This window comes from Labrus mixtus, chromosome 4 (genome assembly GCF_963584025.1).
Source record: "Labrus mixtus chromosome 4, fLabMix1.1, whole genome shotgun sequence".
NCBI lineage: Eukaryota > Metazoa > Chordata > Actinopteri > Labriformes > Labridae > Labrus > Labrus mixtus.
The window spans coordinates 31,832,629-31,847,287 of record NC_083615.1 but is presented as its reverse complement, the minus strand read 5'-3'; the positions used below and the strand labels follow the sequence as shown (position 1 = coordinate 31,847,287).

Below are 14,659 nucleotides of genomic sequence, written 5' to 3'. Positions count from 1 at the left end.
GGCCACTGACTGAGTATGAAAAAAAAAACTCCACCTTAAAATGTCCAGTATATAGCCGCCATGGACAGTATGATAGCGGCCCAGTAGAGTCTAACTACTGCAGTAAAGATGAAAAGACAACAGAGCATCCTTTGTTGAAAAGCTAAAATGGCACACTGCGCAGACAAAGACTAATCCATGTGCATGTGCTCCATCAGTCACAGATTGAAGTGTTTTACCTGTGTGACATCACAGATGATATGTTTTCATATTCATATATCATCAGATCATCATGTTGATGCTAATTATGAATTAAAGGCACAGTATCCTATATTCTGCCAGCAGCGGGCTCTCAATCAAAACAATAACAAAAGATGATATCAAGACTGGCCGGGAATTATGGGAATGATTCTCTCAACTACTCCCTATCCCCCTCATGAAAATAAACTCAGAGGTGACCGTAGTCAAGACAAACCGGCGAAGCAAACCTGAGGAAGTATGCTGTATGTGTATAACATACAGGAGCACATACAGCAAGAGTACGGCAGCTTTCAGTAGCAATTCCCGCTTCCTTATGCAGAAGTCTTTGATCTAACATCCAGTGTTTCCATAGCAACATCCCGCTTCAACTATAAAATTACGGATTTCTCTGGCAGTTATCAAAACTGTTGGACAAATTTGAGGTGATGTAAGTTTTCAACAACAACAAAAACATACTTAGGCTAAGTCAATTTTTAATTCAGATATTGTGTAAACATTCTACATAATATTGTATGTTTAAATATTCATAAAGCATTGTGTGTTTTACAAGAACACAAAGGTACAACAACGGAGATCCTGTTCAATGATGTTCAACTGACAAGACTGCCAGCAAATAGAGCTCAATAAAGCTAAACTAACAACAGGGCATAGCTCTGGAGCTACTTTCTAATGAAGCTAATAGCAAGAGAATAACCTTGTGATGCTAGCTCAGATCACACAACCCGCTGCCTGCTGCCAACAGTTTCAAAGTTAAGTCTCATATTTTCTTGTAACATACTTTGCATTTTGAGAAAAAAAAAACTTTTCCTGCTGCAGACGCTCTCATTATTAGAATCTGGAACATCTGTGCTGGCCAGGAGACGTTATGTAGGTCAGCTCTGGGTGTTTATTTGGTTCTTTCAACAAGCTTTTTTGATTTTCAGATTTCCGTCTTTGTTGATGCACCTTTTGAGCATTTCTTGTGGAAACATAGAGAGGTGCTTTCTAGAAATACAATACAGAAATGCAATTACCACCCCCCCCCCCCCCCCAACTCTCAGCGGGCCATCTCTATGTTACAGTATGTAGCTCTTCTTAATGAGCACTTTTTCAAACTTGGGTTCATCTGTATATAAAAGATGGAGTCAATTATTGTCAATGTGTCTGTCTGTTGAAACTCTTTGCTCTGCTCTACGGCAGTGTAAAGCTCTGCAGTATCACAGATCTTAAATCATCACTGCAGTGAGAATAAAGAAACCATGTGGACTTTCAAACATATTTAAATATCACAGCCTCAGTAAGTAGATATGGTGAGTGATAAAAAGGAGCTTATCAAGGCATCTGCACGCTGCATGCTATGTTCTTTTATCTGTTCTGTGAAAGCCATTTTTGATTCAGCAAATAGCACCCAGAAAGGTGTTTGCATGGCTCTGGATCAGATATTTCCCTTTCAAATGCTGCATCAGACAATCCCATCACAGTGGGTGCAATTGAAAACAAGCGACAGCCATTGCTTCTTCAGTCTAGTAGTATACTTATCTTAAGAGCCGCAGTTACCTCACAGCTTTTAAAACGTCTTCTCCAGGAGAGTGACAGCTGTAAATCTTTGACCTTAATGCATCTGCTTTTATTTATTTGGAACTTTCATTACTAGCGGTGCGTTCCATTGACATCGGAAATCAGACTTGGGAATGACATCACACCGAGTGAGCCGTGTTCCAATTGCAAGTCGGACAAGCAACATGGAGAACTCCAGGATTACCTTTGCAGAACTTACACAATAGTTTCGGTGTGATTGCACTAAACGTTACTGTTGATGCACGTAGCAGCCATGTTGGATTTTAACTCAGAGTATACTGAGTTGCTCCAAGTTTCCAAATTGGAATACCAACTTCAGGGGGGGCGTTCCTGATGATGTATCAGACCTGTAACTCAGAATATCTGACTTCCAAGATCAAATGGAACATATGAACGTCCAAGTTCAAAATGCAAGAAAACAGACATGAAAAGAAGGCTACTCACTCTCACTGGAGCAGATTTCATATACAGTATGCAATCCTGAAAAATGTCTCGAAAATTTCAGGACACGCTGCCCTTCAAAACATCTTGAGTTGCTAATTCTCATATGTAACTAACAGCTGGGAGGGGCTTGCATAATGTAAGTGTCATCAGCTCCTTGGCGGTGAACTTTCCAGCTGTGTCCTGACATTACCTGGAAATTTTACTATGGGACTGGCAGGAGAAATTCCGGGAAAAGTTGGAGTTAATAACTGTGGTTGTTTGGGTCACACATGCAGTTCAGCAAAACATTTCAGGACATTTTCAGGAGTTTTGTGCATAATGTGAATAGAGCTTTGAATTGCCAAAGCTGGCACAGTGTATATTTAATTAACATGTAAGTTGCTGAAAAATGAGAGGCATCAGATTGAATTTGTATCTGTATGGTCTCCATTGAGTGATTTCGAGGTATAAATGCAGTAAAAGTAAGTAAAAGTACATATGACATGTTGACATGTCAGTGAAGGAAAAGCACAGATTCAAATCTAAATATTGACAAACAGCAGAATGGTGTTGCTACAGTGTCAAGGTTTTGGTGAGTATCTTGAGTGGGACAAAGCCTTTGTTTGAGTCATAGGTAACACTGTTCTGTGTAAAGTCAAACAGAGGGCAGGCCAAAATGAGATGAATGAATAAATAAGAATAAAAGTGTAATTTGCTTACATATATCTTTAATGACACTGGATGTTTCCAATAACTGTTCTTTAGGATCTTAATTACAGTAGATACCTCTAACAACCTCCACAAACATAGAGACAAGCTGCACACTAAAACTTTCATTTGCTTGTTGAATTGCATTTCATCCATAAGTCTCTGTGTGAAATGTTATGAAAAGGGTACATTTATAGTACAAAGTTGGAAAATCGTTTCTTGTTCTGCACACACAGCAGTAGATGTTACCGTGGAGACGACATCAGGCACAGAGATGCATAAGAAAAGGAATCTGTCAAGGCAGGGATGAGAACTTCAGAGGGGGATTTATATTAAAGACCAAGGAACCAAACACAGATCTTACAAATGACAAATTGTCAAAAATGTCCCCGTCTTCATCAATACTGCCTCGGGGGAACAACATCATTAGTCAACGTTAATTCATCAGGCAAAGCTTTCACTTCTCATACATCTCCTTAAGATAAAGGAAAAACTTGCCGAATGTCAAACCAAACCAAACGTGCAAACTGTATTAAGGTTAGTCAGCTGAGAACGTCTGCAAGAGCAGATGGTACTGTGATTCTTTAAAGCTCTGGTGGCTCAAAAATACTTCAGGATTTAGGATTGTGAAGCTACACTGAAAAGCCCCCACCCCCCCTTATAATAAAATACGCTAAACAGCACGTACAATCAGAGGCGTCGTAGGGAGGACAAGTGGGACTGTCTACCCAGGAGCCAAACAGAGGGAGGGGCTTAACACTTCACCTGGACAAAATGTGGGGTCTCTCTCTGAGGCCCCTGTCCCCCCTACTAAATGTGCAACAACGATTAGTACACCCTGCAAGAGTTGACAAAGTTAATCTGACCGTGCAGACAAGAGCGTCAAGTGAACGATGCAGCAGCACCCTGTCTCCCCCAAGAAACAAAATCAGGATGTCAAAAAGGAAAGAGGGAAGAAGAAAGGTTGAAGAACAAACAGCTATCGTGTATCTTCAAAATATTCCTTCTAAAGTGACAACATATCCCAACGTATGCACGCACTGTTCTATGAACAGCTCTGTCAAATCTGAGACATTTTGGATAAGGCTTGGCTGAACATCTGAAGACCATGTTGTCCTGACCCTGGAATTCACACAGATTTACCTTCACCACTACAAAAAAAATAACACTGTGTTGAACTCTTCTGGTGAGCCTATAATATGAGCAACTTTTCTCCTCAGCTTTCTACAAGGTTTTATTACCTCTGCCAAATTGTTGAAGAAATGACTAAGACTTGACTCTATACAATAAGACTCAGTTGACTCAGATGGATGAAAGTTTATACATCAGAAGAATACTCATGAGGAGACATGATTCAACATCACACTTCTGTACTCGTGTCTTGCTCAATCACATCTGCAGAACTTTTCAAAAGGCATCGCATATATCCTAAAAGACATTATTATTATCAGGGTCACATTGACCCACCTAAACTAATCTGTGACGTCTATAACACTGGAGCAGACAGTAAGTCTACCAAACATCCTTACAGATATCAGGAAGAACAGTTGACACTCTCTAAGCTGTACTTGGTGTTCTAATAACAACTGAACTCTGTCAGGTCTGACTGACATTAGAGAACAGTGAATAAACCTAATGACATCTGTACATTATAATCGAAATAACTACAGAAATTCCACCACACCAACTTCACAAAATATCCCGGATTTTTCCTCTAATAAAGTCTTGCCCTGACTTCTTGAGCTCAGCTTACAGGTCAGAGATGGACAGAGAGGGTTAATGAGATCTGAAGAGACAGTCAGTCCAGCTTGATATGATCAACCAGGCCAGCTGTGGACAGGATATGATACCAGACAAGGCTGTTAGAACTTCTAGCTGCACTGCAGGAAGACTTATTTCACTGTCTTCCTGAAATGTTGAGGTAGTAACTGTTGAAAGTTTTAGTGAATTAAAATGTAATTTTCTGGGGGAATTATGTTTTAAATTCCAATGAGTAACTTTTGTTGTTTGTTGGTTTTGTTGGCAAAAATAATGCCAAAACTATATCTGTTTAGAAAAAAACAAATGACAATCTGGTTTAATTTAAAACCATGGAATATCTTTTTTTTTTCCTCACACCCACTCTTGAGCTTGTATAGCGCTTTCCTAGTCTTCTGACTACTAAAAGTGCTTTTACACCACATGTCACACCTACACATTCACACACTGATGGTAGAGGCCGATATGTAAAGTGACCATCAGAAGTAACTAATCCCATTCATACACATTCATATGCTGTCCACAATGCAGCAGGAGCAACTTTAGGTTAAGTGTCTTTCCCAAATACACATCGGACATGTGACTGCAGGAGCTGGGAATCGAACCCCTGACATTTCAGTTGAGAGACGGCCGACACTACCACTTATCCACAGCTGCCCCAAAATGTTTAATGTTCTGCCAAAAAGTGAAACTGCTCACAAGATGATTGAAAGTTGAAAAATTTACCAAAGTCAAATTCCTTGTGTGTTTCAGCATACCTGGCCAATAAAGCTGATTCTGATTCTGAATACAAAAAGAAGCCAAAGCTGTGGCTTTCAGACCCCACACATTGTGGTTTGTATGTGTGTGTATATGTTTTGGCACATAGCAGACAATGACATCAATTTTTCAAACAGACACTTAGAGGCCTCATCTCTGTTAACAGTGAACCACACGATACAAAAATCAATGAACAGAAGCACACAGAAAGACTTCTCCACATGAATGTATGAATCACACTCCCTGGAAGAAAGAAACAAACAGAAAATGTAGACTCAGGATTACACCTTTGCCTTTTCATGCCTCTCTACTTAACATCCCGACTCTGAAATTGTCACTTAAGACGACTTTTTTTTTCACTAATAAGATCTTTCAACTTTTGACAACGGATTTTGATGAATGAGTCACTGTTATGCTCACCACCATATTTCCCCCCAAATAGATCCATTAAGGTGTCACATCAGAGAAATGAACCCATGCTATTATATAAACTGAAAAGTGAGCTTTTATATTTGACATTTGGAAAAGAAAATTCTACCACAGAATTAAATCCCTCTCCTCCCCTGAATGAAGACGGTTAACCAATTTATTGTGCGTCTGAAACGTCTCCTGAGTTTTACTCTAAATAGATGTAACAGAAAAACATTGCTAGTATGACACAGCACAAGAAAAGGAGGTGAATGGATCACTAAGGGATGTGAACTTATGTGCATATTTTTCCAACCATCCACCTAAAGTTGCTGAACAGTTTACAAGAAAATAATCAACTTTCCTGCTGAGCCAGAGGACAGTTAGCAAAACGCTTTTCACATGTGCAAAACTTCATGACATTTTCAAGGTGAGTTACATGTGTGAAAGCAAACAGACACATTTTTTTACTCTGACTTTTTCCTGCCAGTCCAACCGGTAAAATGTCCGCGTGATGTCAGGGTGAGCTGATGTGAACATCACAGCAGGAAATGAATTATTTAAGAAAGCTCACTGCGAGCAAGTGGGGGGAGGTAATGACGTTTACATTCTGCAAACAGCACCAGACCGGCAGGCGACCGGTGCGATGAACTACAAAATCATGCTTGGTGTTCGAGGATTTGTTCCGGTCAAATTTGATTCTGCTGTGTCTTCCATTTCTGCGTCATCTTTTTACATCATGTCCTGCCTCCTGAGACCCTGTAACTTCTCTCGCCCACGGGGGGAGGGTGTGATGACGTTTACATTCTGCAACCAGCACACGACCGGCACAAGCTGCCTCTCTTGTTGAAACCCTTATTATGTCAAACTACACATGGCATCCATTAAAGGTTAAAACTGTCATCAGTGTCGGACTCCCTAGACCCCCCCTCTCGCCTGCAACCATAGCTTCCTGCTGCGAGATGCATATGTGGACAAGTGAGTCAGGAAGATTTCGGAGGGCTGCCAGTCATGAAACTTTCTAGAACATTTCAGGAGTGCATGTGTGAAAACAGCGTGCAGCAAGTGTAGCAATGACAATGTAGTGCCAGTACATGCAGGTGTGTGAGACATTTCACTGGACAGGTGAAGACCTTCTCCTTTGCTTGTTAAATTGATAAGGGATCACAAAAAGTCACAAAGGTTAATCCTCTAGGGACCATGAATGTTTGTACAAAATAAAAAAAAGGAAAAAAAAGAGATTGAAGAGTATGGACCAAAAATCTCTCAAGCTCTTTAAAAAAACCTCTCTGTATGACCGCTCTTGAAACAAGCTTTCAAAGGAAAGGCTGAAACACATTGTCTTTGTGATGAAGCCTGACAACTCCTAGAATATACTGTCGCTCTGGCCAGTTGCAAACAGACTCCATTATCTTGACTTTTCTTCCTTGTTTCTCCTTCCACCATCTCAAAGGCAAGAGAACACAGGAACAGATAAGGTGCTTATTTATGTGGCTCTGACTCGCCTCTCATTTCACTGCATCTCCACTGTACAAGATGAGCACTGTCTGAGCCAATAACACCAACAAAGAGTTTTTTTTTAGCACCATTCCTGCTGCTTCTTCTCTTTACACTTCCTGTGTAACACATCAACACACCGGAGGGCACTCACTTCCTTCAGGTACACAGCTGTAGTACAACAGATGTGTAGTGACACATTGTAGTATTTGTTATAATCTGCAATGTGCTATCGGGCTTTATGCAGTATTACTACAGAAAGAAAAAGCTTCAGTATGTTGTATCTTGGTACTGTGGTCAGGTGTGAATGACGATTTTCATATGTAAACCAATTTTAAAAAAACGTGGGAGTCCACAGACATGAGGTCAGTCTCAACAGATTTTTAATAATATAATCCTGGAGAACACACACACTGGACGATTTGACCAGACCGCGAGATCACATCTGCTGTTTTTGTAGTAACCATTTCACAGACACCAGATCTCACAACAAACTGCGTGATCTAACATGATTTCAGAAGCAAAACAAATATGCAGGACGATCTACGACGCCGTCAGCAGGCTGTCACATTGTGGTGTGTCTCACATCAGACATTATAAAGGCACACTGCTTGTTGACAAAATTCCACAAGCTGGTTTTCTTTTTTTAGTGTTCTACTTGGTGTAGTGCACAACTGAAGGTGACTCGAAATTAAAATACAGAATTGCAATGTTTACCGATGATGTATCTAAGGATAATTTACATGAAGTTTTTATCACAGCAGCACATACAGCAACATTACGGCAGCTTTCAGTAGCAGCTCCCGCTTCCTTATGTAGCAGTCTAAGACGTATCATCCGGTGTTTCCATGGCAACGACTAACAAGACGTCCGTTATAACTATAAAATGAAGGATTTCTCTGGCTTTGATAACTGTTGGAAATATTTAAGGTGATGTTAGTAGTCAACAAAAAATATATAAAACATAGTTTTAATCCATTCTTATTAATTTATATTTTAATGTAAACATTCTTGTAAAATTCTACATATTATACGTTTAAGGGGAAGGACAAAATAAGGGAAGACTAATACTGTTTTTTATTTTCATTAAACTGTCGGTTCAATCTTGAGAATGAAGAGTTTACGTGTCCCCATTGCATTTGTCTTCATATTGGGGGGAGGAGGGGGGGGGGGGTGCCTTGAAGGGACAGCTTTGTTTTGGTTTGAGCGACTGCTGCTAAAGTGCGACATCTACCGGACGTCTACTCTGAAAGTCGTATATTATACCTTTAAATCCCATACAGTGCAACACTTAAAATCTTTGTTAACAAGAGCAATGACAGTAAAAAAAAATTGTTTAATTGTAATTTATTGAAATAATATTGGACTGGTTTTTCAGACTAGCCATCCTTATACTCTACAATTAACAGGGATAGTATTTGCTGTTCTAAATTGTCTAGACAACATTTGAAAACGAAGCATGTCTGCTATCTCTCAGGAGAGAAATATCTCATTACAACATGGGGTGACCCCAGTGACCCGAGTTAGAGAATAAAAATGTGTGTATTTGAAACCAGAGCACAAAATATTGCCTGGCAGTGAATCAGCTGAGAGGATTCTTCTTTATAAGAGAAAGTAAGACGCAGCTGCTCTGAGTCCAAATGTAAAATAGGTTTTTATAACTAAAGAGCACAGCATAACCGCTCAAATAAGTTATTATCAGAGCGGTGTGCTATCAGCAGCTTGAGGCAGCGCCTCCGGGTTTTTCTTCTCATGATGGGGGAAATGAAAGGCTTGATATACGCACAGCGTGCAGCATTTAAGACGTGCTCCTTGTAAAGCTTTCACCCCCTACAGAGCTGCTGTGACCTAAGGCTTCTTTGGATGCCAATTCAGACTCCTCAGGTGCTCAAAAAACACTGTGAAATAATCATTATTTCCAGTGCAAATCCAAAATAAACAGAACTATAAACTATTTCCTTAATATCCCTCTCCAGTATTCTTTTCAGAAAACTCTGACCAATCACTCTGTGCACCGTCTGTCTGATCTGCAAACTCTGGATTAAAGCTGCAGGTACACGATGCTCACTCAGGGAATCAAACTCATTTGATTACATTTCATTTAAAGTAGAGAGAGCACCGGCACATCTAGGGAATGTAAATTGTTGCACTTGAGTTCAAACCATGTAACAAAAGGAAGTTTTTTGATGTTTATTGTCCTAATGGAACGTCAGAAAGCAATCCATTAGTCGGTGTAGTCACAGCTGTTGGGTGGCCTTGTGGATGGTTTGATGGTTCTCCCTTTGGATCAGAGAACACGCTGTAATGAATTTGCAATATCTGAATATAATTGGCAGGAAAAAAAAAGGGATGTGTGATAGGTTCGCCCAACTTTTTGACACCCACATCACTTCTCTCACCCCTCACAGACAGACAGATCCCTGCATAAGGAAAGCCCTGATGAGAGATGGATAATGTGTTTTTTCTTCCCTTTGTACATCTACCAAGCATCCACTGATCAATAGTTCCTCACAATGTCTGGCTCTTTCCCGTCTATCTCTTCACCTTAACCTTTTCTTTTTCTTCACCTTCCATCCATCATGCTCTTATCTGACATTTTTTTTTTTCTCCTTTCCTCTACTACTCTCCGATTTCTCTTTTGCCCTCTCCAATCCTTCCACCTTTCAGCTCCTAATTTCTACATTCTCCTTTTTACTCCACTCTCCTTTTTTTCATTTTAACAAACTTCCCCATGCGTCATTCCATTTTTTTTTTGTTTTACTTTGTCCCTTTTACCGATTTTCATTTATTCTCATCCTCTCGTCGTTTTCCATTCCTCATCATCCCCGCTGCCCTCCTTTTTCCTGCTGTCTCTCATCTCTTGCATGCACCACAGTAGCTGCCTCTGAGGCAATCAAACAGTGGGAGTTTTCGACACAGCAGATGCGCTGGATGGATGGGAGGAAGAGGTTGAAGGTGAGCAGCACGCAGGCTGAACGCTTGGAGGAGAGAGAGGACAGCCTACACCTGTCTGCTTCATGTCAGGAACGTGATAGCGCACAGGTTTCTCCCGCTGCATTCAAACCTCAAATTTCTAACTCACAATAGAATTGTTCTTTTTATTGTTTGCTATTAAAACTAAACAGGATTCTCTCTTAAAGGCAGAACCCTCAACAAAAGATGTTTTTAAAAAATAGTGAAAACCAAAGCTCCTAGCAAATTGCCACAAAAAGCAGCACAAATGGTGATGTGACACGCCTTATCTCCCTTGTCTTCTGCATCATTTGACAGATTTAATTACCGCAGAACTATTAGTCAAGTGTAGCGTTCAGTCACACAAAGATGACCAGGAGTAAGCGGGCGGGCTTGACATAGCTTTTCCCCCCCTAACATATCGCCCGCCCTCCTCGTTGTTGTTATTGTCGCTGCCTTGCTAATTAATTCAAGACTCCAATGATAAAGTATAAGTAGCAAAACATAATGCTGAAGCCGCAGGGAGCCAACAGCATAATTACACAACAGTTTAATTTGCTAGAGATACATTGTAATTAACGCTGTGGTGCTTGTAAAGCTTCATCAAGTGCATGTTAAATGCTGGAAAATGAGCTTAAGACTACTCATCACTTGACACATCAAAAGAATGAGGAGAGGGCATCAAGGCATGTTGATAACAAGGACACAAGGAGGGTTGTGATGGGGCACGCTGCAGGCTGTGTGTGAGAGAGACTGTGTGAGAAGCAAATAAGCAGAAAACACGTTATTCCTACATAAAAAACCCATGTGAGCTCTTGTTTGTTTGTGAGGAAGAGAGGGAGAAAATTAAAACGCCTGCCTCTGTTTGCTTTGTTCAAAATGTACTTAATGTTTTAATCTTCTAAATAATCAAAAGTCTCAGTCTGCCTGCTGCCTCTCTCTATATGAGAAGAGGCAGAGAAGGAGACGTCGCTGTCCATGGTGCTGAAAAGTAAAGCTGCTGCACCCTCATCGCGCTCATCACAGCACCCTCTGTGCATGTATTGATTAATGATGATTGGGCCGGCGGGTGGCGGTCGACGAGCTTTCATCTGTCGAGGCCCGCACTCGTCGTTGTCTCCCGGGAAAGACTTTTCAAACATCTACAAATGACTTCCATCGCGCGTGATATTCAACTTTCATGAGAAGAAAAGCAGCGCAGGGGGGAGTGTGTGTGTGTGTGTGTGTGTGTGTGGGGAGGGGAGGGGGGGGGGGGTTGTAGTTGTACACACGCTCATACACACAAGCAAACACAAACACGAAACGGACAAAAATGAAAATGTGCTACCTGTATAGTTTGGCGGTTGTAGACTTTGACTACGTGGAAGTTAAAACTGTAAATCCCTTTACGTGGCGCGATGAAATTACTTCTCTCCTCGTCGAAATTCTTCCCAACGTTTACTAGAACCTGGAGGAGAGAAAGAAAGAAAGAAAGACAGAAAGAAAAGAAAGAAAGGCGGTTGTCTTTCAGAATTATTGCACTCAAATGTCTTTGCAGTATCACATGGGTGCATACTTCTTTTTTGGCATAACCTGCACATGCTGACAAATAACTGAAGCAGTCCAGACATTGGCGGCATTTTACAACACAGGTAAACTCAGATGTTTGGTGTAACAAACTCCGCGCAAACTCCTTACAAAAAAATAATTCTCAGTTCATCTCAAAATAATTCTGTCTAATTTAAATTTTTCTCATGTATCCATGCTTTTCTTTTGGGTTTCCAGTAAATCCTTCATCCCGCTTTTATCTTGTGTATTGTGTGATAGAGGGCTGTAAAAGGCTCCTTAGGCCCTGGACCACAGATTCAGATTCAGTGTTGTAGTGGAATAACTCGGCTTTTATCTCGGCTTTTCCCCCTTGTCAGAACTTCCTAACTTTATGGGGAATGAAAGAGAACTTAATCAATCATTCAAATGAAATTTTCAATTATGCATTCCTGCAGCCAAATGTCTGGTTTTATGGAAGGAGGCGAACTATGGCGTGTAATTGAACGGCAGTTTGAGGGAGAATTAACCTTTAACGGGAGGCGGTGAGGACCTCGCCCTCGCGACCTGCCGTTACTAAATTATTTGGCGAGATGTCAGTTTCCATATTGGCAGCTTTAAAAAAAAAAGTTGAAATATTCAAAGGTCTAGTCTACCAAGCTTTACTTTCCCAGGCACTTCGGGAACGTATTGCCTATAAAAAGAATCGTTACGGAGACGGATCATTTCCGCTCCAATTTTAGTCTTTCAGAATGGAGCTGCGCACACGCACCAGTCCCCGGAGTCTGCATCCATTCCCTCGTTTAACCTGGTTTAAACGACTTTTTAAATATACTGTATTTACAGCAGTGCCTCAGACTTAATTCGGCCTTTATATGACATAAACTTCAAAGCGTTTCTTTATTTCAAAGATGCGCAAAAAGCCTAAATTAAATAGTTAAGTAAGACATGACAACGGGGCAGAAAACGAGATAGAAACTATCTTAAATTATTTGATATTACTTTCCATCCAGTCAAAGCTCATTTTGTCCTCCATCCGTGCTTTTTGACAACTGTCACATGAGGTTGTGGGCTACACGCCACATGTAAAACTTAAGTGCGTTAATCTACGTCGTTCCTTCTTCAGGTGGTATTTATTTCCAATAAGACTAATATAAAACGGCCACCACAATTAGAACCTTACTTTTCTTCTTTAGTTATTTGATGCAATTACATTATTTTGAATAAAATGGAATATTTCCCTACCCGGTCGAAGTAGATGACCATGGTTCGGTTGCTCATCTCGGAGGGTTCGTGGTTGGTGTTCCGGACTGCAGAGAACGCCACTTTGGCACTGCCCGAGCGCACAGAGATCCCGAGCGCCGTGCCCGTGGGGTCCGCGGTCGGGTTGGAGTCGCACACCACCAGGCACTTCCCCTCCAGGACGATTGGTTCCGTCTCGTTCTGAGCGCGGGCTGGGCTCGCTGCGAGCCACACGGCACTCAGCAGGCAGAACGCCAACATACCGGAGCAGAACCAAGAACACACCTCAAAACCCGGCTCTACTCCCCTTTCAAAAAGTAAGGTGGCAAGAGTTAGAGCAGGTTGGTCTTTACAACTAGAGATGCCACTCCACCAGCTTGAATTAATTAGCCGAAAGAAAACACTTTCTCCCTCGCGGAATCTCTCGGAGGAGAAAAAAACGGGATATTTTGAGGCCGCTCTCCTTTTTTGCGATAATCTCTTTATAACCCCTGTATTTCCGTTCGTGTCACGAGTTTTCACCTGCACTCTTCCTCTTTTCTCACTTCTCAGCAGCTTTTCTGTCACTTGGAAACACGATACGCGGGATTGACGCGCGGTGCGGAGGGGCCCTGGACGAGTGACGACGCAGCAGAAGTCATAGCGCGCAGGGGGGAGCTCCGTCTGCTCTCTCTCTCTTTCCCGGGCTTGAATTATTGATATGTGAGATATGAGAGTTTCTAACACAGAAGGCTCGAGAGGAAGGGACGCGGCGCGCGAGCGCAAGATGCTCCCGCCCCGGTCCTACTTCTTTTTACAGACCCCTCCCTCCCCTCGGTAACGGAGACCTATCATCGGATTAGCGCGCACGCGTCTTCGATATTTTTCCAATCACTGCGTGCCGACCGCCCCCTCACCGCCCCACCACTTTATCTCACATCTCTCCCTCCTGCTCTCTTCTCTCCTGCCTGTCTCGTTTCTATCTATCTATCTATCTATCTATCTATCTTTTATCTATCTATCTATCTATCTATCTATCTATCTATCTATCTTTTATCTATCTTTTATCTATCTATCTATCTATCTTTTTATCTATCTATCTATCTTTTTATCTATCTATCTATCTATCTATCTATCTATCTTTTTATCTATCCATCCATCTCCTGTCTAACTTACTAAACCAAACACAGTGTCTTCTCTGTAATTTACAGGTGAGCCTCAGAGAGCTGCAGCAGCCGTTTTGAAGGAGGAGGCATGTGAGACGAGCACACATGAGTCGCTCCAAATGCTCCCTGCTCATCAGCGTCATCATCAGTGAAGCAGAAGAGCGCCTCAAAACAGAGTTAAGATGCTCTGCTGCAACCAGCAAGGACTCATATTAGATGTAGAGATGAAACCGTGCTAGAATGTGTAATGATCCCCTGAGGCTGATGTGAAATCTAAAATCTGAAAGTTGACAGAGGGATTTTGTTAATGACCATACAGCTTAGGTTAACTCCTTGTTTTTAAAAGACAGGAAGAATTGGCCATCTTTGGTATCAGAGTCATATAGGATACTACAGCAAGGTGCAGTGATGCAAAGAGCGTGCTAGATGAGCACCCTAAACCACCA

The 14,659-nt window shown here is 41.4% G+C and overlaps 1 protein-coding gene across 1 annotated transcript in view; it reads right to left on the bottom strand.

Annotated features, from left to right (window-relative positions):
- Window positions 1-13,396, bottom strand: part of cbln1 (cerebellin 1 precursor) — a 31,126-nt gene extending 17,730 nt beyond the window's left edge. Inside the window, exons 1-2 of the mRNA XM_061036939.1 lie at window positions 13,072-13,396; window positions 11,630-11,749 (exon numbers count right to left, since the gene is read on the bottom strand). Of these exons, the coding sequence (XP_060892922.1) occupies window positions 11,630-11,749; window positions 13,072-13,329 (378 nt within the window). The 5' untranslated portion in view covers window positions 13,330-13,396. The remainder of the gene's footprint in view (window positions 1-11,629; window positions 11,750-13,071) is intronic.
- Window positions 13,397-14,659: the final 1,263 nt, after the last annotated feature.